This window comes from Capra hircus, chromosome 20 (genome assembly GCF_001704415.2).
Source record: "Capra hircus breed San Clemente chromosome 20, ASM170441v1, whole genome shotgun sequence".
Taxonomy (NCBI): domain Eukaryota; kingdom Metazoa; phylum Chordata; class Mammalia; order Artiodactyla; family Bovidae; genus Capra; species Capra hircus.
The window spans coordinates 28693706-28718095 of record NC_030827.1 but is presented as its reverse complement, the minus strand read 5'-3'; the positions used below and the strand labels follow the sequence as shown (position 1 = coordinate 28718095).

General features: G+C 41.5%; 1 protein-coding gene across 3 annotated transcripts in view; it reads right to left on the bottom strand.

Moving 5' to 3' along the window:
* EMB (embigin) overlaps window positions 1-17741 on the bottom strand; it is a 59021-nt gene extending 41280 nt beyond the window's left edge. For all 3 annotated transcript variants that reach the window (XM_005694727.3, XM_018065788.1, XM_018065789.1), the window contains exons 1-3: window positions 17432-17741; window positions 4075-4164; window positions 1684-1821 (exon numbers count right to left, since the gene is read on the bottom strand). In XM_005694727.3, coding sequence (XP_005694784.3) covers window positions 1684-1821; window positions 4075-4164; window positions 17432-17540 — 337 coding nt within the window. In that variant the 5' untranslated portion in view covers window positions 17541-17741. The remainder of the gene's footprint in view (window positions 1-1683; window positions 1822-4074; window positions 4165-17431) is intronic.

Sequence of the window (24390 nt, the reverse complement as noted above, 5' to 3'; positions counted from 1 at the left end):
ATCTCAATGTCAAATAGAATAAAACAATTTTATAAGAAAGGATAAGAGGGCTGGAAGGAACTCTTGAGAAGAAATGAAGCTTTTACCCAGTGGTAAAAGCAGACAGCACCATTGGACTGGGGTAATGCATGTACTGTTTGCACAGACTGGGGGCAAGCCAAAGTCCAGGGGTCTGAGAGGAAGAGAAAAGTATGACTCAGGTTCGATCAGGCCAAGGTAGACAGGGTGTTGTGTTAGTTGCTCAGTCATGTCCAACTCGTTTGTGACCCCATGGACTGTAGACCACCAGGCTCCTCTGTCCATGGAAAACTCAGGCAAGAATATTGGAGCGGGATGCCATTCCTTCTCCAGGGGATCTTCCTAACCCAGAGATCGAACCTGGGTCTCCTGCATTGCAGGCAGATTCTTCACCATCTGAGCCACCAGGGAAGCCCCAAGGCAGACAGTGAGTAATGGACAGCTGTGAACACCTGCTCTCTTGGATACTGTAGGAACACTGGTTTTAATAGCAGTTATCAGAACAAAAGAGTGGCTAGGAGTGAAACCCTCCAAACAGGTTAAGTAAGTAAATAATCAGCCTGACATCAACTAAAAGTCCAATTTTTACTCTTTCTGTGGGCACCTGATCCTTTTTGCACCTGAGCTCCAGCTATACAGGATAAATGAGGGATGTGCTCCTGCCAGCATTACCAGGTTAATGAATAGATTTGCAAACTTATGTCCTTACATAAATCTCTCTTAAAGAAACACTCCGTCCTAACAAAGGAAACCAACCATTAAAACTTGTGAAAAGTAAACCAACAGGCAGCAACACAGGAGGGTGATGATTCCTTTTTGCAAGAAGGAATACACTCCAAATACTAGAGTGGGGACCTCTGGAAAGAAACAGCAGTGGCACAAAGTCATAAAGATGTTCTTCTGTCAGAAAACTCATTGCGAACATTCCAGTGGTATCAGATTTCAGGGAGGGCACACCTTTTACTCACATTAAACAGAAACAGGGAAACCTTTCTTAAGACTAGAGGACAGTTAAAGACTGGACACAGGATTGGATAAAACTTATCAGTGACTTAATAAACAGGATCAGAATTCTAATTATACTTCTAATATTGTTACTAAAACAGATAACTACTCTGAGTCATTTAAAGGATTCTGAGATTACTTTTAAAACACTGGAATCCAAAACTGTGAGGAGAAAGCAGGCCTGCATTTTATTTCAGGATTCTTTACTTGTTTATCCATAGCACCGTCCCTGACTTATAGGTAACATCCTAGGTTAGAGTCCATGGGGTCGCAAAGAGTCGGACACGACTGAGTGACTTCACCTTCAAAGGTCTTCCAGTAGATACATGAATTCTCCTCTCAAGGCAGAGTGACTTGAATGGCTGTACCAGCAAGGTCTGAGGACAGCAGAAGAGCATCTGCAAATTAAAATCAACCCTCCCTTCTCTTCAGTTGTCTTTCTTCTAGAGAACTTTTCTTAACCCTCCCAGCTGGACTGGCCGCCTCCTCCCTGCACTGGAGTACCTCACAGTGTTTTAGCTGTATGAGATATTGGTGTGTTTCTCCCACCAGACTGTGAGCAGAATTTAGTACTTCATAAGGCAAAATACAGTAGCTTAATTAAAAATAAAAGTTATCTGGGCATTATATTATTTGAAACATGAAACATAATACATTTACCAGTCATTGATATGCTATGACTCTCCAAGGTAAGGTTAGAGTATTTTGTCGTCATTTCTTCCCGGACAGGCAGACTTGTAATAGGTGCAGCCTTTGTCCTCATTTCTTCCTGGACAGGTAGACTTGTAATAGGTGCAGCTGTAAGAAAAAGAACATATGATTACATATTATTATCAAGGTTAAATGACTGCATAAAAGCTATTTCACAGCAGCTAAAACACTGTATTGTGTATACACAATGTTCACGAAAAATGTTTTCAGGAATCTCTGATTCATTATGTTTAATATGCTCCACAGACATTTAGAAATACATTGGGCTAATGAACGTAACAAAATTTCCAGTCTTTCTATATTTTTTCCTGAAAAATCCCTACTGACTTGTATCAGTTGACTTAAAAAGAAAAAAACTTTCCTTATCCTACAATTTGTCATTTCTTTCTAAAACATAAATGAAGACATTGGGAACTTAGATAAAGAGTGCCAGAGATAAAGACATGGAAAGGCAGAGAGAAGATGAGAGGACAAAAAAAGGACAGACAGGTCATAATAAAGGACATAAAAGGTGAAGACAGAGAGAGTGTACTGGGGGCTGGAGGACAGACACCACACAATACATGCACAGGAGAATCTGTGCTGCTGCTCTCCAGCTATGGGGACAGTACAGCCTTGTTTGTTTCTGTTTTCAGTTGTTAAGTCGTGTCCAACTCTTTGCTGACCCCATCAACTGTAGCCCACCAGGATCCTCTATCCATGGGATTTCCCAGGCAAGAATACTAGAGTGGGTGGCCATTTCCTTCTCTAGGGGATCTTCCTGACCCAGGGATAGAACCCACATCTCCTGCATTGGCAGGCAGGTTCTTTACCACTGAGCCACCAGGAGAGCCCAAATAAGGAGAGTCTTTATTCCAAAAATTCTACTGTAATCAGGGAAATGCTATGAGCTTTGGATCTACAGGCATCTCAGTGTCAAACAGAAAAAAAAAAAAACCACTTTTATTGTATACAGAGGGGTAAGAGGACTGGAAAGAAATTTTAAGAAGCAATGGGGCAACCTAGTGGGGAAAAGCAGACTGTAGCACTGGACTGCGGTCATGCGTTATTGCTTGCTCAGACTGGGGGCAAGCCGAAGGTCAGGGGTCTGAGAGGAAAAGAAAAGCCTGATTCCAATTTGATCAGGCCAAGGCAGACAGTGAGTAATGGACAGCTGTGAACACCTGCTCTCTTGGATACTGTAGGAACACTGGTTTTAATAGCAGTTATCAGAACAAAAGAGTGGCTAGGAGTGAAACCCTCCAAACAGGTTAAGTAAGTAAATAATCAGCCTGACATCAACTAAAAGTCCAATTTTTACTCTTTCTGTGGGCACCTGATCCTTTTTGCACCTGAGCTCCAGCTATACAGGATAAATGAGGGATGTGCTCCTGCCAGCATTACCAGGTTAATGAATAGATTTGCAAACTTATGTCCTTACATAAATCTCTCTTAAAGAAACACTCCGTCCTAACAAAGGAAACCAACCATTAAAACTTGTGAAAAGTAAACCAACAGGCAGCAACACAGGAGGGTGATGATTCCTTTTTGCAAGAAGGAATACACTCCAAATACTAGAGTGGGGACCTCTGGAAAGAAACAGCAGTGGCACAAAGTCATAAAGATGTTCTTCTGTCAGAAAACTCACTGCGAACATTCCAGTGGTATCAGATTTCAGGGAGGGCACACCTTTTACTCACATTAAACAGAAACAGGGAAACCTTTCTTAAGACTAGAGGACAGTTAAAGACTGAACATAGGATTGGATAAAACTTATCAGTGACTTAATAAACAGGATTGGAATTCTAATTATACTTCTAATATGGTTACTAAAACAGATAACATTTAAAAGGCTCTGAGATTGCTTTTTAAAACACTGGAATCCAAAACTGTGAGGAGAAAGCAGGCCTGCATTTTATTTCAGGATTCGTTACTTGTTTTTCCTACCACTGTCCCTGGCTCATAGACGACATCTTTAATTTCTTTGTCTAAAGGTCTTCCAGTAGATACATGAATTCTCCTCTCAAGGCAGAGTGACTTGAATGGCTATACCAGCAAGGCCTGAGGACAGCAGAAGAGCATCTGCAAATTAAAATGAACCCTCCCCTCTCCTCAGCTGTCCTTTTAGACAGCCTTCCTTAACCCTCCCAGCTGGACTGGCCACCTCCTCCCTGCACTGGGGCACACTGTCCTCATCACACTCGACTCCCATCTCACTATACTATAACTGTATTAGGTACTGGTGTATTTCTTTCTCCAGACTGTGAGTAGAGATTAGTACTCCATCAGGAAAATACAGTGGCTTAATTAAATATAAAAAATTATCCAGTTATTAAATTATTAGAAACTTGATGCATTTACCAGTCACTGATAGGTTATGACTCTCCAAAGAAAGATTAGAGTACTTTGTCGTCATTTCTTCCTGGACAGGTAGACTTGTAAAAGGTGCAGCTGTAAGAAAAAGAACACGTGATTACGTATTATTATCACGGTTAAATGAGTGCCTAAAAGCTACTTCACACAACAGCTAAAATGCTGTACTGTATACTATTAATGAAAAATAATGTTTTCAGGAAACTCTCATTCACTAGGTCTTCTATGTTCCACAGACATTCAGAAATACACTGAGCTACTAAATGTACCAACATTTCCCATTTTTTTATAGTATTTTTTTACTGAAAAATCCCTACTGCTTTATATCAAGCGGCTTAAAAAACAAACCTTTTCTCATCCTACGATTTGTAATTTCTTTATAAAATGTAAATGATGACATTGAGGAATTAGATAAAGAGTACCAGGGTAGGGGTGGAGGCCTAGAAAGGCAGAGAGAAGGTAAGAGGACAAACAGGGACAGAGAGACCATAATAAAGGACATTAAAAAAGGAAGAAGAGAGAGCGTGCCAGCTGCTAGAGGACAGGGAACACACAGTGGGTCCACAGGAGAGGCTGCGCTGCTCTTTGCTTTCCAGCTACGGTCACAGTCCAGTCTGCCCTCTACCAAACTGACTTCAGTCTTGCTCTATCACTCATCTCTTCTTTCGAAAACTTTCATCAAAAAAGCAAGGTTTCTGTTTCCATCTGTCGCATTCCCCTCAAAGATTGCTTTTAAAAAAAAAACAAAACAAAAGAACCAGCTATTCTCTCCTTGTCTTTAGGACACAGACATTACCTCCCAGGAAGACTACCCCAACTCTATCAAACAAGGCAGAGAAGGAGAAAGGCTCATTACTGTAAACTTGACCGTATTCTGAAAATTTTTCATTTACTTTAAATTAAACTTGGGCCTGTTTTATACCACATTTTTTAAAATTCTCTGCTTAAAGAGTTATTCCATTTGCAAGATTAGATTTCTAGGTGTTTCTTTTTCTAACATGTATGAAAAATGTTACCACAAGCAAGTTATCCCTTTTGTTGCTTCAGCTTACACACCGCCTTTACAATATTGCCTAATTTTTTTTAAAAAGTACTTTGTAGAACCTAATTCTCCAATATACCATGTTACAAAAATTTGGTCACTTCTAATACAATCTTGGAAGGTAGGATGCAGTTTCTCATAAAATCATCTTTTAACAAATAACATACCTAAATCACACTGCTCTCCAGGGCTTCCCTGGTGGTTCAGCTGGTAAAGAGCCCGCCTGCAATGAGGGAAACCTGGGTTCAATCCCTGGGCCGGGAAGATCCCCTGGAGAAGGGAGCAGCTACCCACTCCAGTATTGTGCCCTAGAGGATTCCATGGACTGTATAGTATATGCACACTTTATATTTATGTTGGGCTTCCCCAGTGGCTCAGATGGTAAAGAATCCACCTGCAATGCAGGATACCTGGGTTCTGTCCCTGGGTTGGGAAGATCCCCTGGAGGAGGACATAGAATTCACTCCAGTATTCTTGCCTGGAGAATCCCCAAAGACAGAGGAGCCTAACTCTCCAATAAGCCATGGTTCAAAGATTTGATCACTTCTAATACAATCTTAGAAGGTGGAATGCAGTTTCTCATATCCTTTAACAAATAACATACCTAAATCACACTGCTCTCTGACAGTGATTATTTAGGAAAATATGCCCTGAGTTTCTCACTAGGCTGTCAAGAATACAAACTTCTCCTTCATCCACACTTAATATTCATTCATTCATATTCTCTGTCACTCTCTCTCTCAAACACACAGACATTGCCAAAAAGTTTATCAACATGAAAGTTCCTTTTTTTGTTGTTATTGGGCATAGCTCACTTAGAGGTTGCATTAAAGAGAAAGTATCTCAAGGAGATCAAGACAGATGCTCCACTCTGTCCTCTCTTCTGTGAAGCCTGCAGACACAAGCTTGGATATTTGTACTTCCTTTGCTCAGGAGGCCTTTCCACGTGGCCTAGCCTACTGTAGAGTGGAATACCATCATGGTGGTCTCCATCACACTCTATCCCTGAAATAAGCTCATAACCTTTTGAGATGGTCTGACATTTATTATCATTATTATTATCCACACTATCAACAACAATATGAGTGACATAAGCTGGAAGAAACACCGTCATTCTCATTTCACTTAAATAAGAGAACATATAGAGCATACATGCATGTCAATATGGAATATAAAGCTACATGGATCATAACGATATTGACTGAGGCCCACCATTTGTGACAGAAGGTCATTAAAATTTCAGAGTAGCAACCATTCATAATGTTGAGCATAACTGCCCCGTGTGCTGTATACAAGCTTGCATGTGATCTATAGAATATGAAGCATGATCTACATCTTTGAATGACTCTGGTGGTGGAAGAGAGCTGGAGATAACACACCAGGGAGATGAAGCCGGGTTATCTTCACATTTTGCATCATCAGGACATGGATGGATGGGTCCACCCAGGGCCTACATTAGAGCAAGAAGTAAAAAAGAGGTCTAGGCTTGGCTTGGGCAAAAATCTGAACTTACGAAAGTTGAAGGAATAAGAGAAAAAAGAAAAAGCAAGCTTAAAGCGTAGGAAAACTGAGATAACTCCAGTTATTCTAGCTGTTGTGACTACTTCCAATTGCCAGCTCCTATATTAAAAATACAACCAGACATCCATAAACCAGCCATCACCTGTATCCTAACTTCATATTGCCTTTAAAGCATTCATGATCAGGCTCCAGATTCCACTGAAGTCCCAAGTGCAAAGGGCATGTCTAACTGTTGTGAATTTTGTCTTGGGAAGAGTCTTCAATACAAGAGCAGGGCAGTTTGCACAAGCTGTCAGAATAGCAAAGTGAGAGGTTCTTTGTTTAGCCAAGATATGTTTTAATCAAAAAAGGGAGAATGTAAACCTTACTGCTTTCAGTAGGATGGCAGGAGGCTGACTCAGCCAACGATGGTGTTTGAGGGAAATTGGCAGGAGAGCCAGGCAGATGTGGTTTGAATACTTCCCTGAAAGGGGCAGGCTGAGTCGCAAAGGAGAAGTACACAAAACAGAGAGGCAGAAATTTGTATCCTGACCCAAATACTGCCACCAACGTGTTCCTTGGGGCTTCGTTTCATAGAGGAAAGAAAGGAAGACCAGAAAAGCTGCATAATACTGAGTGATGGCAGAACATCACTCAGAGATCAGAACACACGTTCCTCAAGCTGCCATGCTCACTGATTTCTTAGTCATTGCCGGAGGCATTCCACTCAGTATTCTTTTACAGGAAGTGGCCAAAATGCCAACATAAGAGAGTAGCTAGCTTCTAGTAGTTGTGCCAGAGATGAAAACATTTTCTTTCTCTCCTCAAGGAACTGGGTTTCCCAGGCAGCACAATGGTAAAGGGTCCACCGGCCAATGCAGAAGGTGCAAAAAACGAGGGTTCGATCCCTGGGTGGGGAAGATCCCCTGGAGAAGGAAATGGCAATCCACTCCAGTATTCTTGCCTGGAGAATTCCATGGACAGAGGAGACTTGAGGGCTACATTCCGGGGGTAACAAAGAGTCACACATGACTGAGTGACTGAGCATGCACACCGCACTTGGCAAATGGAGCATGAAGCTGTTGCGTCAAAAAATTGAGTAACATGTAATTTTCACCTGTTATTATTGTTTCATGGAAAATCGCAAAATGGTCTCTACTTAGATATCTTCAACATGTTACCTTTTAAAATAGGCATTGCTGGAAGGGTTCATAATTTACACTATTAATATTTTTAAATGAAATAAGTATGTCATACTAAATTTGGAAAAAAAAAAGAGATCAGTTCAGTTCAATTGCACAGTTGTGTCCGACTCTGTGACCCTATGGACTGCAGCAAGCCAGGCCTCCCTGTCATCACCAACTCCCAGAGTTTACCCAAACTCATGTCCATTGAGTTGGTGATGCCATCCAGCCATCTCAACCTCTGTCATCCCCTTCTCCTCCCACCTTCAATCTTTCCCAGCAGCAGGGTCTTTTCCAATGAGTCAGCTCTTTGCACTAGGTGGCCAGAGTATTGGAGTTTCAGCTTCAACACCAGTCCTTCCAATGAACACCCAGGACTAATCTCCTTTAGGATGGACTGGGTGGATCTCCTTGCAGTCCAAGGGACTCTCAAGAGTCTTCTCCAATACCACAGTTCAAAAAATTCTTCAGCGCTCACCTTTCTTTATAGTCAACTCTCACATCCATATATGACCACTGGAAAAACCATAGCCTTGACTAGACAGACCTTTGTTTACAAAGTAATGTCTCTGCTTTTTAATATGCTGTCTAGGTTGGTCATAGCTTTTCTTCCAAGGAGTAAACATCTTTTAATTTCATGGCTGCAGTCACCATCTGCAGTGATTTTGGAAACCAAGAAAATAAAAGTATTTCACTGTTTCCACTGTTTCCCCATCTATTTGCCATGAAGTGATGAGACCAGATGCCATAATCTTAGTTTTCTTAATGTTGAGCTTTAAGCCAACATTTTCACTCTCCTCTTCCACTTTCATCAAGAGGCTCTTTAGTTCTTCTTCACTTTCTGTCATAAGGGTGGTGTCATCTGCATATCTGAAGTTATTGATATTTCTCCGGTCAATCCTGATTCCAGCTTGTGATAAGTAACACTAGAAAACTGCACTGGGTTTTAAGATTTGCTTTTACTTAAGTCAGAAAATAAGTTCAACTATATCTCTGTTTAAGAATAAGCATTTGCTCTAACCCCTCCTGAAAAATCTCTTAAATTTTATAATCTCAAAAGGATCTGAACTCCATTTAGGAAAAAAGTGTAAGAAAAAGCTATTAGTAGGATAAACACCATTCCTTGTCTTCCTCTCTCTTATCCATATAATGTATTGATTGCTGTGCTGGGCTCTGCTTAGTCGTGCAGTCTTGTCTGACTCTTCGTGACTCCATGGACTGTAGCCCACCAGGCTCTTCTGTCCACGGGGATTCTCCAGGCAAGAATACTGGAGTGGATTGCCATGCCCTCTCCAAGGGATCTTCCCAATCCAGGGATGGAACCCAGGTCTCCCGCATTGCAGGTAGATTGTTTACTGTCTGAGTCACCAGGGAAACCTGTATTGATTGCTATCAACTGTAAAATTAACATTTTAAGAAGTCTTAATTTTAGCATTCTGATAGATAGCACTATGGGCTTCCCAGGTGGTGCTAGTGGTGAAGAACCTGCCTGCCAATGCAGGTGGATGTAACAGACGAGGGTTCTATCCCTGGGTTGGGAAGATCCCCTGGAGGAGGGCATGGCATCCCACTCTAGTACTCTTGCCTGGAGAATCCCATGGACAGAGGAGCATGGCAGGCTACAGTCCATAGGGCGGCAAAGAGTCAGACAAGACTAAAGCAACTTAGCATACATATAGCATTATAAATGAGCAACTCAGTTACAGAAACAAAATAACCTAGGAATAGATAATGTATACTATTTATGAAACAAAGGTTTGGAACTCAGAATATATTTCCCCATGGAAGGAATACTACATATAACCATGAGATCCCAGGCCAAATTCTAAAAGCCATTTAAGTCATGATAAAGCTGAACTACAGCATTAAAACATCTAATTACCAATACTGCTTGTAAGCAATGCATTTAGAGTTCTACCTCTGGGTTCTAGAAATATAGTATTTCTATATTTCTATCCTCTATCTACAGCTGCATTACAAAAAAGAAGGGGAATAAGGTTACCTTGATTCCTACAGACCCCAGAGAGAGTGTGTCAAGACGTTTGGTAAGAAAATAAATTTCTGATGTGAACATTTACAAGTCAGACTTTCTAAGTCATGGACAGATAATAGTCTATATAGGGGATGCATATTTTTTTTACATAGTATGGGAACTATTAGACACGAAGGTCATTTTTAGATTCACTTTTAAAAAATTAAAAAAACAATTTAAAAGCTTAATGACAAATGCAACGTATACCTTTACACAGCCTTATAAACCTACTTTTAAAACTTGGTCACACAGAAATGCAAATTGAACTTCTCTTTAAACATGATGTTTGCAATACAATATATTTTGAAGGGCAGTGTGGAAACTCATATTTTAAACTTCCTTTACCATCAAGATATTTTAACAGTGAACTTATGCCAAATAAAACTAGCATTTCTGCTCTTTCTAGAGACTTGAGTTTTTAAATGTTTCACTGACTAGGTTATTCTTTGGAGACTGAGATATTGTTTGATGGTTTTCAACTAGGGGTGATTCTGCCCGCCCCCCCCCCATCACCATGCCCAGGGAATACTTAGCAATGTCTGCAGACATTCGAGTTGTAACAGTTTGTAGGGTACTACTTGTATCTAGTAGGTTTTATTAGTTTCATAGGGTTGCTATACCAAATTACCACAAATATGGTGCCATAAAACAACAGAAGTTTATTTTCTCATAATTCTAGAGGCTAGAAGCCTGAAATCAAGGTGCAGGGCCTTGTTCCTTCTAAAGGCGCTCGGCAAGGATTCTTTCTTGCCTCTCCTAGCTTCTGGGGTGGGTGGGTCAGGGGGAGGGTGAGAGGATAAAAGAAAGAGAGAGAGAGAGAGAGAGAAAGTATGTGCGTGTTCAGTCACTACGTCGTGTCCGACTCTCTGCAACCTCAAAGGTTTTACAGTGTAAAACCCAATTAGCAGAGATGTTAGCTGAGGACACCTGGTCATAGATGGCAGTAGTGACCTGGTGACCATCCACAGAAAGAAGGGCCTTAACTTCCACCCACATTTTCTTTCTTGTATTGTCTTGTATGTATTTATATATCTTCACAATTTTTCCCTCTTTTCATTTCTCCCTTTATTTATATAGGGTATGGTGGTTTAGTCACTAAGTTGTATCCTGCTTTTTGCCACCCCATGGACAGCAGCTCACCAGGCTCCTTTGCCCATGGGATTTCCAGGCAAGAATTACTGGAGTAGGTTGCCATTTCCTTCTCCAGGGAATCATCCCAAACCAGGGATTAAACCCTCCTGCGTTTCCTGCAAGGACAGGCAGATTTTCTACCACTGAGCAACCTGGGGAGCCCCTGGCAGCGTTCTTGGGATGCCCTGCCTTGTAGCTGCATCACTCCAGTCTCTGGCTCCATCGTTATTTGGTCATCTTTCCTCTGTGTGTCTGTGTCTCTTTATCCAAAGCTCCCTTTCCCTTCTTTCATAAAAATCAGTCACTGGGTTAAGGGTCCACCCTAATCTAATATGACCTCATTTTACCATGATTACATCTACAAAGACTCTATTCTCAAGTTCACTTTCACAGGTACCAATGGTCAAGGCTTGAACACTTGAGGGGATGGGGACTCAACACACCCACTCACAGGTAGAGACCAGTGATACTGCCAAGCATTCAGAAGGACGCCCCCACCTCCACCCCTGCACCGCCCCAGCGGAGAATTTTCCAGCCCCAAAGGTCAATAGGGCCAAGGTTGAGAAACCCTGATTTCAAAACAGGTACATCTTCAACCCTGATTTCTCAACGCAGTGTTTAAAAATCTTCATATGGCCCTGTGGCTCTGAGTTCCTATTTTGCAGGTTTAGGTGCAGCTCTTTTAAAGTGTGAACTTTTCTTGCACCCTTCCTGGCTGGGGCCTATTTTGAGAACTTGTTACAGAGAGGCACCAAGTGCTGCATGTGGTCTTAAAATGCAAACCAAGAAACCAGTTACAGTCATTAGCTAGCTCCAGGCTCTTGGCTACCTCACAGAAGCACTCTAAGCTTCAAGATCAATCAGATGAGACATTCAAATTCCTTTTCAGGATCTCAGAAATGTAATTATGAGGTTGTCATAAAAAATATTCTATTTTGAGAGCAGGGATACATTAGTAATGATAAAACCACAATAACTTTACAGATAACAGAAAAATATTATTTCCAAGTAAAAGAGACACACCATTTTTAAACATAATATCTATTATTTCTATACTAAAATATATTGAGATGTGCCTGAATAGTGACGTTTTATTGGGAGTAGAGAGTTTATTTTTAGTAAAATACAGTGAGGTTTTTTTTCCTTCTATGTCAGTGTGTGTGTCCAAAGTTGTTTATTTCTAAGGTTCACCTAATATTGTGAAATATGTGAGGCCAGCTATACAAAAGTAACTTGAAACGATTACAGTCCAGGACAAACAGTCTCAACACTTATAATCTGTCTCTGTTGGAGGACAAATACTCCTTTGATAAACAGTACCTAGTTATATAAACCAATGACTGTTTCTCAACTATACTTGTGGTGTATCAGTCAACTCAAGAGTTCTCAGAGGTAACTTTTTTTTTGCTTCTTTTCAAGTCATCTTAAACTAACAGAAAAGTTTTAAGTTCAGAATAAAGAATGTTTCCCCCACTGGAGAACAAGTTGCTGACCTAAAGACCCACTTGACCTTGGAAAAAATACAGTATATTTCCTAAAAAGGACACACCTCGCAACACCCCAATACTGCTGTGAAAATCAGAAAATTAGCATTTTATGCCCTCTGATCTCATCCCACACTTTATCGGAGTTTCAACAATAGCCTTTATAATGTACTTTTTATTCAAAGGTTTCAGCTCAGAATCACATGAGCTGCCTTGAGCCACCATGTCCCTCTATTCTCTTCACTCTCACAGCTTTGGTCTCTCCCGACATTTATGACCTTGATGCTTATGGAAGTTCCAGGATAGTTACGTTGTAATATAATTAGATTCAGAGCAGACATCTTTGGCAGGAATATCACAGAGGAGACATTGCCTTCCTCTCACAGCATCCGGTCAGATGACACACAATTTTTATTTTTTTCCTTAGTGATTTACACTTTGATCATTTGACTCAAGTGATGTCAGCCGGGATTCTCCACTTTATTCTTTTTCTTTTCTCATTAATACTTTGTGGCAAGTTACTTCCCAAAACTTTGCAGGAAGTTACTTTGAAACTGAAGAAGGAAATGACAACCCACTCCAGTATTCTTACCTAGAGAATTCCATGGACAGAGAAGCCTGGCAGACTACAGCCCATGGGGTCACAAAGAATCGGACATGACTGCACAATTATCACTCTCTCACCCACTTTGAAACTATATAATTTGTGCCTCATCAAACTTTCAATTGACTCAATTAGTTTAGTTAAGTGTGTACTCATGAATACCTATATAAATCAATGGACATTTTTCAGTAGCTAGGGATACTAGTCCATCAGTATTATTATTTACTTTTATGCTCTGTTTATCAAGTAGGAGCCCCTTCCCTCTGGCTTCTGTATCCTTTTCACATTACTTACCATTCTTTGAACACTTCATTGCTTTCTGGCACATAAGGGTCCAAGCTTATCACTCTCCCCACTCCAGTCCTAAAATCAGCCATTTCTATATAACGTTCTAGTAATTACTAGGAAGAAATGTATTTAGAATCAAGATTTGGGTACTAAGTATGCTCATCACTATGGGAAAATCGTTGCTCCATTTCAGTGGACAGAGCTAAGAAATCATTGTGTATATTCATATACACAGATGCATAACTCATATTTATATATACCTATATGTAATGAGAATAATATATATACAGTTGGCCATGAACAATGAGGATTCAAACTTTAAGGATCCAAGTCTACACATATTTTTTCAGTAGGAAATAATACATTACTAGGTAGTCCATGGTTGATTCAATCCTTGGATGCAAAGGAACCACACTGATACAGAAGGCTGACTATAAATTATACACAGATTAAGCTGTGTTGTAGAGTGGTCACCTGTAAATATATATGACATATATATACATTATATGGGCTTCCCAGGTGGTGTTAGCGGTAAAGAACCTGCCTGCCAATGCAGGAGATGCAGGTTCAGTCCTTGGGTTGGAAAGATCCCATGGAGAAGGGCATGGCAATCCAATCCAGTATTCTTGCCTGGAGAATCCCAGAGACAGAGGAGCCTGGCGGGCTACAGTCCATAGGGTCACAAAGGGTTTGGACACAACTGAAGCGACTTAGCATGCATGCATGCATATGCATTATACATATATTTATACATACACGTTCATATGGATGCAACCATTTATATAGATATAGAGAGAGACATAAGAGATACAGATAGACATTTAAAGTAACAACTTCACACTAATGCTGCCAGTTGCAATCTAACACCGCAAGATTCATTTTAGTCTTCCCTGTTTATTTCCTTCTCTAGAGGAAAACCTGGGTTCTATTATCCTTGCCAACTTTACTTAGATTAATCTAATCTCCCTCTGCCGCTGCCACTCATAGCTCCAAGAAGTGCCTTCCTCACCCACTCAGGCTCCAGCGGCCTGCCCGGTCTGCTCCTGCGTACTTGACCTCCATCCCATGATCAGGATCAGACCCCCATGTCATGGCTGGTTAGAAGCCGTTGCTTGTAAGGCCTGAGGTCTGGTGCCACCTTCCTGCACGAACAGCCACCTCCTGTGCCTAGGGTCTAACACTTCACACAGGGCTGCTCTTCTACCTGGAGGCCATCCTGACTGGCTCAGCTTCTCATGCCCTGACCTGAAACCTCAGGTTCTCTTCACCAAGGGGGATGATTCCTGCCTTTCCCCACCTAATGGCTATTAGACCCACTTCCCAGAAAGGAGGGAAGAAGGTGGGGACAAAAGACCAGGAAGAGGAAGAGCCAGTTGAACAATGTGTATATAATGTAATTGTAAATGTAACAATTTAGGCTCAAAATTTTGATCCATCAGATACAACCCTATTAAAGACAGATTTATAGCCAATCTGTTCTTTTAAAGTTTAAATGCTATGAAAAGTAAAAACAGCTAAGGTTTTCTTCCTAGATACAGACTAGCAATGTCAGACATATGTAGGTGCTTGAATAATATTTATTGCAATGATTATTTATTACTGGGCAGTTGCTCTGCATACCTCTTGAAAAGGGAGCATTGATCAAGGAAGTATGTAAGCAACATCATCTAGAGGTTAAAAACGATCATTTCAAATGACTCCCCTGCAAACATTTTTCAGTAGATAAGCATGGCTCATTCCTTCAATTTGTTCCCCCCAAAGAGTAATAGTGGCATTTAAATATTCCCACTTATGTAATATTTCTCCTTCAATAAAGCTATTTTACATTTATTTAATTAAGAAACAACCAAAAGGAGTTGAGGTGAGTCCTTGTGCCAAACTTTATTCTAGGACTCAGCCTGAGTCATCATGCCCTTCAGTCCAAATACAGTATTGCCATCTATACACTCTGCTCTCTGTCAGTGATTCCAAACTTTCATACACATACACACCCACTTCAGAGAGACAAGTGAGTATTGTGTGTAAGAGAACAGTATTTGGGGTCGGACTGAACAATGCTAAACTTCCTGCTCTACTGCTTAACTAATTATGTGTACTTGGGCAACCATTTAGCTCCTTAAATTCCAACTTCCTCATCTGAAAGTCAGAGATAATAAAAACTAACCCACAGAGCTATAAATTACATAGTGCAATGCCTGGCATGCAGTTGTTACATAGTAAATATGTAACAACTGCATTTTGATATGATAAAAAACATTTATGATAAAAAAAATACGATAACCATTTTTATTATTTAAATATGGCCCCCAATCTTAGACTTATAGAACATCTCTTTTCAAGTAGTTCAAAAGCACCTAGGTTAAGAAAAAAAAAGGCAGTAAACTTCACAATAGTCTTCAGCAAAGAGGAAGCTGAATCTTATCAAGTTCGACACAGAATCTATAAAGTGAGATGAGGCTGCCCCACAATTTTTAATTCTCCCCTGAAATGAAACGCTAACCTCATGTTTTTGATATGTCACATTCTTCCATAATTTTAGCTTGAGCGGCAGTTAAAAGTTCAGGATTTACACTACATATATACACAGACATTTGACAAAACATACGTGGCGTACATCATTCTATTTAAGACTTATTTGTTAATTTATTTCACCTTCATTTGTTTCCTACTTTTTTTCTCTTTAGAAGTCTACTCTAAGTGTCAATTTAAACCTGACTCCCTGATATCAGTGGAATACCTATCTAACCCTGCACTCTCTAGGTCATATCATCTTAAAGCAGTGGTTTTCAACCTGCTTAGGATCATATGATAAAACTCACATGGGAGCTTTTAAACCTCCTCACATATAGACTGAATCCCAGGACAACTGAATCAGAATTTTTAAGGCAGGATCCACCATATCAGTATTTTTAATGCTCACTAGTAAATAGAACATACAGTCAAGTTGAAAACCAAGTTCTAGAACACATCTAAGATGCATTGGTCCTCAGAAGGGCAATATTCTCAGGTGAATGACAGGTGAATGGGGGATAGCCCCAGGGTGAAAAAAAAAAATGTCCTTGACCATTCTTTATAAGTGATATGAATGAGAAAGTGGGGCAAGGAAATTTGGAAACTGAGGCAACCCAAAATATTTCGTCTAAGTAGTTAACAGCTAGACCTGTTAAAGTACACTTATTTAAAAATGAATAATCTTATTATTTGATTATCTTTCCATTTTTAAATACGCAAGTCTACATGCAATAAGCTCATAAAAATAAATGCCTATGAAACGTTCAAAACCTCGTGTAGAGGAAGATCCTGACTTGAGTTACTGATGGGCAATATTTGCCAAGCTAGAGGTGATCTACTATCTTAATTAGCACGAAATAAATACTCTGAAATTTATAACACAGAAACTTGCATTAGAAAGTACGTGAGATGGAATACTTTCATCATAAAAATTATAAACAGGTGAAGCTAAAATGGCAAATCTGGTGTTGCTTTGCACCAAAAATCCCTCTTTCAAAGTGTCTTACACAACCAAAAAAACAAAAACAAAAATAAACGAAAAACCTACAGTCTTTGTTTTAAAAGACCAAGGTGGAAAAGAAGATACACACTCGCATTATCCTCCGGTCGTGGGGCTTTGTTTGGTTAGTTGGTTGGTTGGTTGTGTTGTGTTGTTATTTAAACTCAGCTCTAAAAACCATCCTCAAAGCCAACCCGCCTGCTAGGAAGGAGGAGGTGATATTTAAGCCTCACTATCGCGACTAAGCACACACGCATCGATTCAAGCGAAGGGAGGTGGCCTGGGAAAACGTGTCTTTTAGAAATCCTGCCACTTTAGACAGGCCGAGTCTCTGTCTTGCTCCCACCCGCAACCTCACGCCCTCTCCTAGAAACACACAAACACTGCCCTACTGCCCACGTCCCCGTCTCGCGGGGCGGCCCCGTCTCCCGGCAGGTTTCGATAACCCACGCGTGGCCAATAGGCGCAGGCGGCCGTCGCCCCCACCCGCGGCCGCCAGCATCCCGGGACTTCGGCCTCCCGATCCCCGCGCGCTCTCCGCCCGCTCCTTGGCCCTGCAACCATCACACCTGTGGAGAGGCCGTCCTCCAAGCTCCGGCGCACCGCGGCGAGGAAGCACAGGAGGAGCAGCGGCAGGGACGGCGCCCGAGGCCCCCGCAGACCCTGGAGGGCGCGCATGACGCCAACAGGTCAGCCGCGGTCCTCGTACACCCACCGCCTTCGGTGCCCCGGGTCGCCGCGCACACTCGCCCGCAGCCCGGCGCCCGCTGTCAGGCCCGGGTATGGACACTCGAGAAAAGGCGGAGTGGGAGGGGCCGGCCGCCCTGCCCTCCTACGCCGAGACACTCGCACCGCGCCCGCAGCCGACCCAGAACACCGCCTGGCTCTCCATCAATTATGCAGCGCGCTGCCGCCTGCAGGCGCGCCCGGATGTGCGGTGGTCACACCCGCGCCGCCGCCTCCCCCGCCTCCGTCCTCTCCTCCCCGGCAGGTCAGGGAGGGAGGTTGCTAAAGACGCTGGCAGGCGACGCCTAGCCCATCTCCTGGGGGAGAGAGTGAAACCCTTAATATCTATAGATTCATCAGCGCACTGTATGTGCAGAGGTGCGCACACCTCTGCAGCTCACATGAACCAAGGTTCACTTATTTACTTTAGTGGGACTGAGGATGGAAAACACTCTTCCTCCCGGCCATCCTGGGTTATTAAGGAGGCTTATGTATGCGCTAGTGGAAGGCAGTGTCCCTCCGCCCTGCATCTGGGCTAATCAGTGTTTACTCTGCCCACCAATCGTACACAGCCTCGGCTCTGGTCTCTGAAGGCTTAACAGGTTCGCTCTAGATTAAGCGTTCAGAGTCTCAGGGTGTCCCAGTGTATGTTTTCCTTTCGTTTGCTTAGCCTAGCAGTTTCTGAGAAGCCACCTAGAGCTCCAGAAACAAAACTATCGAAAGTAGACAACTGTGTAAAATGCACAAGCCTGCTGACCTTTGTCAAACTCCGACACTAATGTTGTCCCTTGCTTACTGTAGCTTGGAATTTTTCAGCGCTCCCAATGAAATAGAACAACTACAAGCTACTGCTTTGCCTGAGGAGGAGGGTGAAGGCTATGGATCATTGGGGGGGAAAAATGGACTGGGGATAAGGCTAAAAATTATTAAATATATAAAGAGTAATTTTCACATTAAAGAGCAGTAAGATGTGATAATTCTCCAAGATGTTATAATACGTTAAAGGATACGTTTTAAAGTATTTTTCATGAAGTTTGTTCCCTCTCCCTTTGTCTTTCCAATGTCAAGTTTGATAGTCATGAATTGAAAATTCATCAGTGTCAAAAACAAAGAAAGAAAATGTTAGATCCACATTTTGAAAATTTGAGCGCTAAACAAGAGCTATGCTCTCCTCCTACACGAATGACTAATTTTTAATTGGTATGTATTGTAAAAATATTCCTCTGTTTCCAGTTTATTACATAGACAAAACATTGAGGGAAAAGGTAGGTTATCTAAATTTAAAGACAGAGAATACGAGTAATACAATTTGTTAAGCAGTATTAAATATCTACCAAGTACCAGGCACAGTGTTCGGTGCAAGTCCGTATGCATATTAGTCTAGAGAGCTATTTATCTGCGATCTACAAATCTAAGGAAGCCCTCTTCTCAGTCAGGAAATTTTGGCTATAATGATTAAACCTTCCTGAAGGAAACCTTTTGCGAGACCCTGAAGGACTAAACACTTTTCACCACTACCCTCTTAGGACCTTGAGCAGACTTGCTAAACCCAAACTGCCAGATCAGTTTGCTAAATCACACCCTTGTCTTGCTGCCCTGCCTTCTGTCTCGGGATTATCTACAAATGTTTCCCTAGGCCATTGGAGAGTTCTAACAGTAAACACTTCTCAAAATAAAATGTTCTCTGACCTACCTTCCTCAATTAACCCTATTATCTCCTTAAGCTCAAATTCACCTTTTTTTGAGATAAGCTGATGACATTTAAAGAAAAATTATCTTCCCAGGCAAATCAATGTGTCTATGACCAGGAAAAAGTAACTTGCCACATTGAAGCTAATTTCCACTTGTTAGAGCAAAATAAATTGATAAAGAAATATAATTCTTGTTTTGATAAGTATTTTGAAAGTTTTCCCCATTACTCCTGTCTTATATTTATATACTTAATATTTTTTAGCCATATTCCCATTCCATTTTTTTCAAATGATCCATATCCTTTAAAACCAGTTTATATACTCCTTCCATACACAGCTTTTTCTGATCTTTCTGGTCCAAACTAACCTTTCCCTCCATGGTGAATTAAATAAGGCCACACCTGCTTTGACATGGTCCTTATCACGAGGTATGCTGAGTGTCCTGCACTTCCTCTCCTTGGGCTGAGTGGTCTCTGTGACTCCTGTTGACATACTGAATGTTGCTCAAGTGACACTGTGTGAGTTTCCGGATCTAGACCACAGGAGCCTCCATTTCCTTCCTCCCTTCTCTTACAAGACAGCTGTCAGGCCAGAATTGTGACAACCTTGACATCACCATGCTGTGAGAAGCCCAAACTACATGGAGGACCGGAAGGATGAGATGCCATTTAGAAAGCGGGTGTGAGGGTCAGTAAGGTACTAGATTTTTGCAGGACCCTTCTTGGAACCTAGAACAAGACTCAGTGAGTGCCACATGATGCTCCTTGAAGCAGAATAATTGCTCTGTTGATCCCTGCCTGAATACCTGTCCCACACAATTGTGAGATACAAGATACACTATTGCTTTAAGCCACTAAATCAAGGGTAGCTTATTCTCCACAATAAATTATCCAAACTCTTTCCTCTAAACTCATGCTGTCCCTGGGGTTAATTTGATAATTAATAATTTACATCCTTGTCTGTGGCCTTCATTGTTGCATTCAATCTCCATTTAAATATTTGTTGTTATTCAGTTGTTAAGTCATGTCCGACTCTTTGCCACCCCATGGACTGCAGTACACCAGGCTTCCCTGTCCTTCACTATCTCCCGGAGCTCACTCAAACTCATGTCCATTGAATTGATGAAGCTATGCAACCATCTCATCCTCTGTCACCCCCTTCTTCTCCTGTATTCGATCTTTCCCAGCATCAGGATCTTTTCTAATGAGTCAGCTCATCGTATCAGGTAGCCAAAGTATTGGAGCTTCAGTTTCAGCATCAGTCCTTCCAATGAATATTCAGGGTTAATTTCTTTAGGATTGACTGGTTTGATCTCCTTGAAGTCCAAGGGACCCTAGAGAGTCTTCTCCAGCACCACAATTCAGAGATGTCAATTCTTCAGTGCATACCCTTCCTTATGGTCCAACTCTCACATCCATACATGACAAACAGGAAAAACCATAGCTTTGATTATACAGACCTCTGTTGGAAAAGTAATGTCTACGCTTTTTAATTTGCTATCTAGGTTTGTCATAACTTTTCTTCCAAGGAGCCAGCGTCTGTTAATTTCGTGGCTGCAGTCACCATCCACAGTGATTTAGAAGCCCCAGAAAATAAAATCTGCTACTTTTTCTATTTTTCCCCATCTATTTGCATGAAGTGATGGGATCAGATACCATGAGCTTAGTTTTCTGAATGTTGTGTTTTAAGCCAGCTTTTTCACTCTCCTCTTTCACCTTCATCAGGAGGCTCTTTAGTTTCTCTTCGCTTTCTGCCATTAGGATGTATCACTTGCATATCTAAGGTTGTTAATATTTCTCCCAGAAATCTTGATTCCAGGTTGGCTGTCATCCAGCCCAGCATGTTGCATGATGTTCTCTGCATATAAGTTAAATAAGCAGGGTGACAATATACAGCCTTGATGTACACCTTTCCCAATTTTGAATCAGTTCCATGTCTGGTTCTAACTGTTGCTTCTTGACCTGCATACATGTTTCTTAGGAGACAGGTAAGGTGGTCTAGTATTTCCGTCTCTTTAAGAATTTTCCACAGTTCATTATGATTCACACAGTCAAAGGCTTTAATGTAGTCAATGAAACAGAAGTCGATTTTTTTTTCTGGAATTCTCTTGCTTTTTCAATGATCCAGTGAAAGCTGGAAATTTAATCTCTGGTACGTTTGCTGCTGCTGCTGCTGCTGCTGCTAAGTCGCTTCAGTTGTGTCCGACTCTGTGCGACCCCATAGACGGCAGCCCACCAGGCTCCCCCATCCCTGGGATTCTCCAGGCAAGAACACTGGAGTGGGTTGCCATTTCTTTCTCCAATCATGAAAGTGAAAAGTGAAAGTGAAGTCGCTCAGTCGTGTCCGACTCTTAGCAACCCCATGGACTGCAGCCCACCAGGCTCCTCCGTCCATGGGATTTTCCAGGCAAGAGTGCTGGAATGGGGTGCCATCGCCTTCTCCCTGGTATGTCTACCTTTTCTAAATATTGTGCATCTGGAGTTTCTTGGTTTACATACTGTTGAAGGCTAACTTTAAGGATTTTAAGCATAATCTTGCAAGCATGTGAAATGAGCATTCTTTAGCATTGCTCTTCTTTGGGATTGGAATGAAAACTGACCTTTTCCAGTCATTTGGCCACTGCTAAGTTTTCCAAATTTGCTGGCATGTTGAGTGCAGCCTTGTAACAGCATCATGTTTTAGTATTTTAAATAAATCTGCTGGAATTCCATTACCTCCACTAGGTTCATTTGTAGTGATGCTTTCTAAGGCCCACTTGAATTCAGACTTCAGGATGTCTGGCTCTAAGTGAATGAACAACATCATGGTTATTTGGTTCTTTAAGAACTTTTTTGTACAGTTCTTTTGTGTATTCTTCCCATCTCTTCTTAATATCTTCTGCTTCTGTTAGGTCCATACTGTTTCTATACTTTATTGCACCCATCTTTGCATGAAATGTTGCCTTGGTATCTCCAGTTTTCTTGAAGAGATCTCTAGTCTTTCCCATTCTGTTGTTTTCTTCTATTTCATTGCATTGTTCACTGAGGAAGTCTTCCTCATTTCTCCTTGCTATTCCTTGGAATTCTGTATTCAACTGGGTATAGCTTTCCCTTTCCTCTTTGCCTTTTGCTTCTTTTCTTTCTTCAGCTATTTGTAAGGCCTCCTCAGACAACCACTTTGCCTTCTTGCATTTCTTTTTTTGGGGGGGATTGTTTTGGTCACTGCCTCCTGTACAATGCTATGAACCTCTGTCCATAATTCTTCAGGCACTCTGTCTACCAGATCTGAACCCTTGAATCTATTTCTCACTTCCACTGTATAATCATAATGGATTTGATTTAGGTCATGCCTGAATGGCTAGTGGTTTTCCCTACTTTGTCTAGTTTAGGTCTGAATTTTGCAATAAGGAGCTCATAATCTGTGCCGCAGTCAGCCTCAGGTCTAGTTTTTGCTGACTCTATACAGCTTCTCCATCTTTGGCTGCAAATAATATAGTCAGTCTGATTTTGGTGTCAACCATCTGGTGATGTCCATGTGTAGAGTCACCTCTTGTGTTGTGGGAAGTGGGTGTTTGCAATGACCAGTGTGTTCTCTTGGCAAAACTCTGGTAACCTTGCCCTGGTTCATTTGCACTGCAAGGCCAAGCTTGCCTGTTAGTCCAGGTATCTCTTGACTTCCTACTTTTGCGTTCCAGTCCCTTATGATGAAAAGGACTTTTTTGTTTTTTTTTTGTTGTTTTTTTGGTGTTAGTTCTAGAAGGTCTTGTAGAACCCTCCAGCTTTGGCATTAGAGGTTGGGGCATAGATTTGGATTACTGTGATATTGAATGGTTTGACTTGGAAACTAACCAAGATAATTCTGTCATTTTTGAGACTGTACACAAGTACTTCATGTCAAACTCTTTTGTTGAATTATCCCATTTCTTCTAAGGGATTCTTGCCCACAGTAGTAGCTATAATAGTCATCTAAATTAAATTCACCCATTCCCATCCATTTTAGTTCGCTGATTCCTGAAATGTCAGTGTTCATTCTTGCCATCTCCTGCTTGACCACGTCCATTGTACCATGATTCATGGACCTAAAATACCAGGTTCCTATGCAGTATTGTTCCTTACAGCATTGGACGTTACTTTCACCACCAGACACATCCATGACTGGGTATCATTTCCTCTTTGGCCCAGACTCTTCATTTCTTCTGGAGCTACTTATCCGCTTTTTCCCAGTAACATATTAGACACCTACCAATCTGGAGAAGCTCATCTTCCAATGTCATATATTTTTGCTTTTCATACTGTTCATGGGATTTTCAAGGCAAGAACACTAAAGTTGTTTGCCATTCCCTTCTCCAGTGGACCACGTTTAGTTGTTATGTGATTATATCTTCTTTCCCAGCTACATTACAACTCTTTTCAGTACTTGAAAGCAGTTCTTTTTATGTCCTGCCATGTCTTTTAAAACTAATACTTTTAGTATACTCTGTTTTTCACTTGTTAAAGGCTCACTATAGGGGGGAGAGGGAAAGATGGCGGAGGAATAGGACGGGAAGACCACTTTCTCCCTCACAAATTCCTCAAAAGAACATTTCAACGCTGAGCAAACTTCACAAAACAACTTCTGTAGGCTGGCAGAGGACATCAGGCAACCAGAAAAGCAGATCATTGTCTTCAAAAACAGATTTTTAATCTTTGCTCTTAGGTTTTTGTGGTCAATTTTGTACATTTAAAAACCCAAACTTCACTATCCCAGTTTACCTGAGAGCGAGATTACTGGCTTGACCACTCTCTCCTCCTCTGGACTCTCCTTTTTCTCCACCAGGTGGCCTCTGTCTCTTTTCTCCCCCATCTCTGCTCTATCCAACTCTGTGAATCTCTGTGTGTTCCAGACGGTGGAGAACACCTAAGGAACAGGTTACTGGCAGGATTTGTCTCTCTCCTACTCATTCCTCTCTCTGATCCTCCTGGTCACCTCTGTCTACTTCCTCCCTCTCCTCTTCCCCGTATAACTCTGTAAATACCTCTAAGCGGTCCAGACTATAGAGCGCACATAAGGAAGTGACTACTGGCTAGCTTGCTCTCTTCTCTTTTGATCTCACCGCATCTCATTCCAGTTACCTCTAACTACCCCCTCCATCT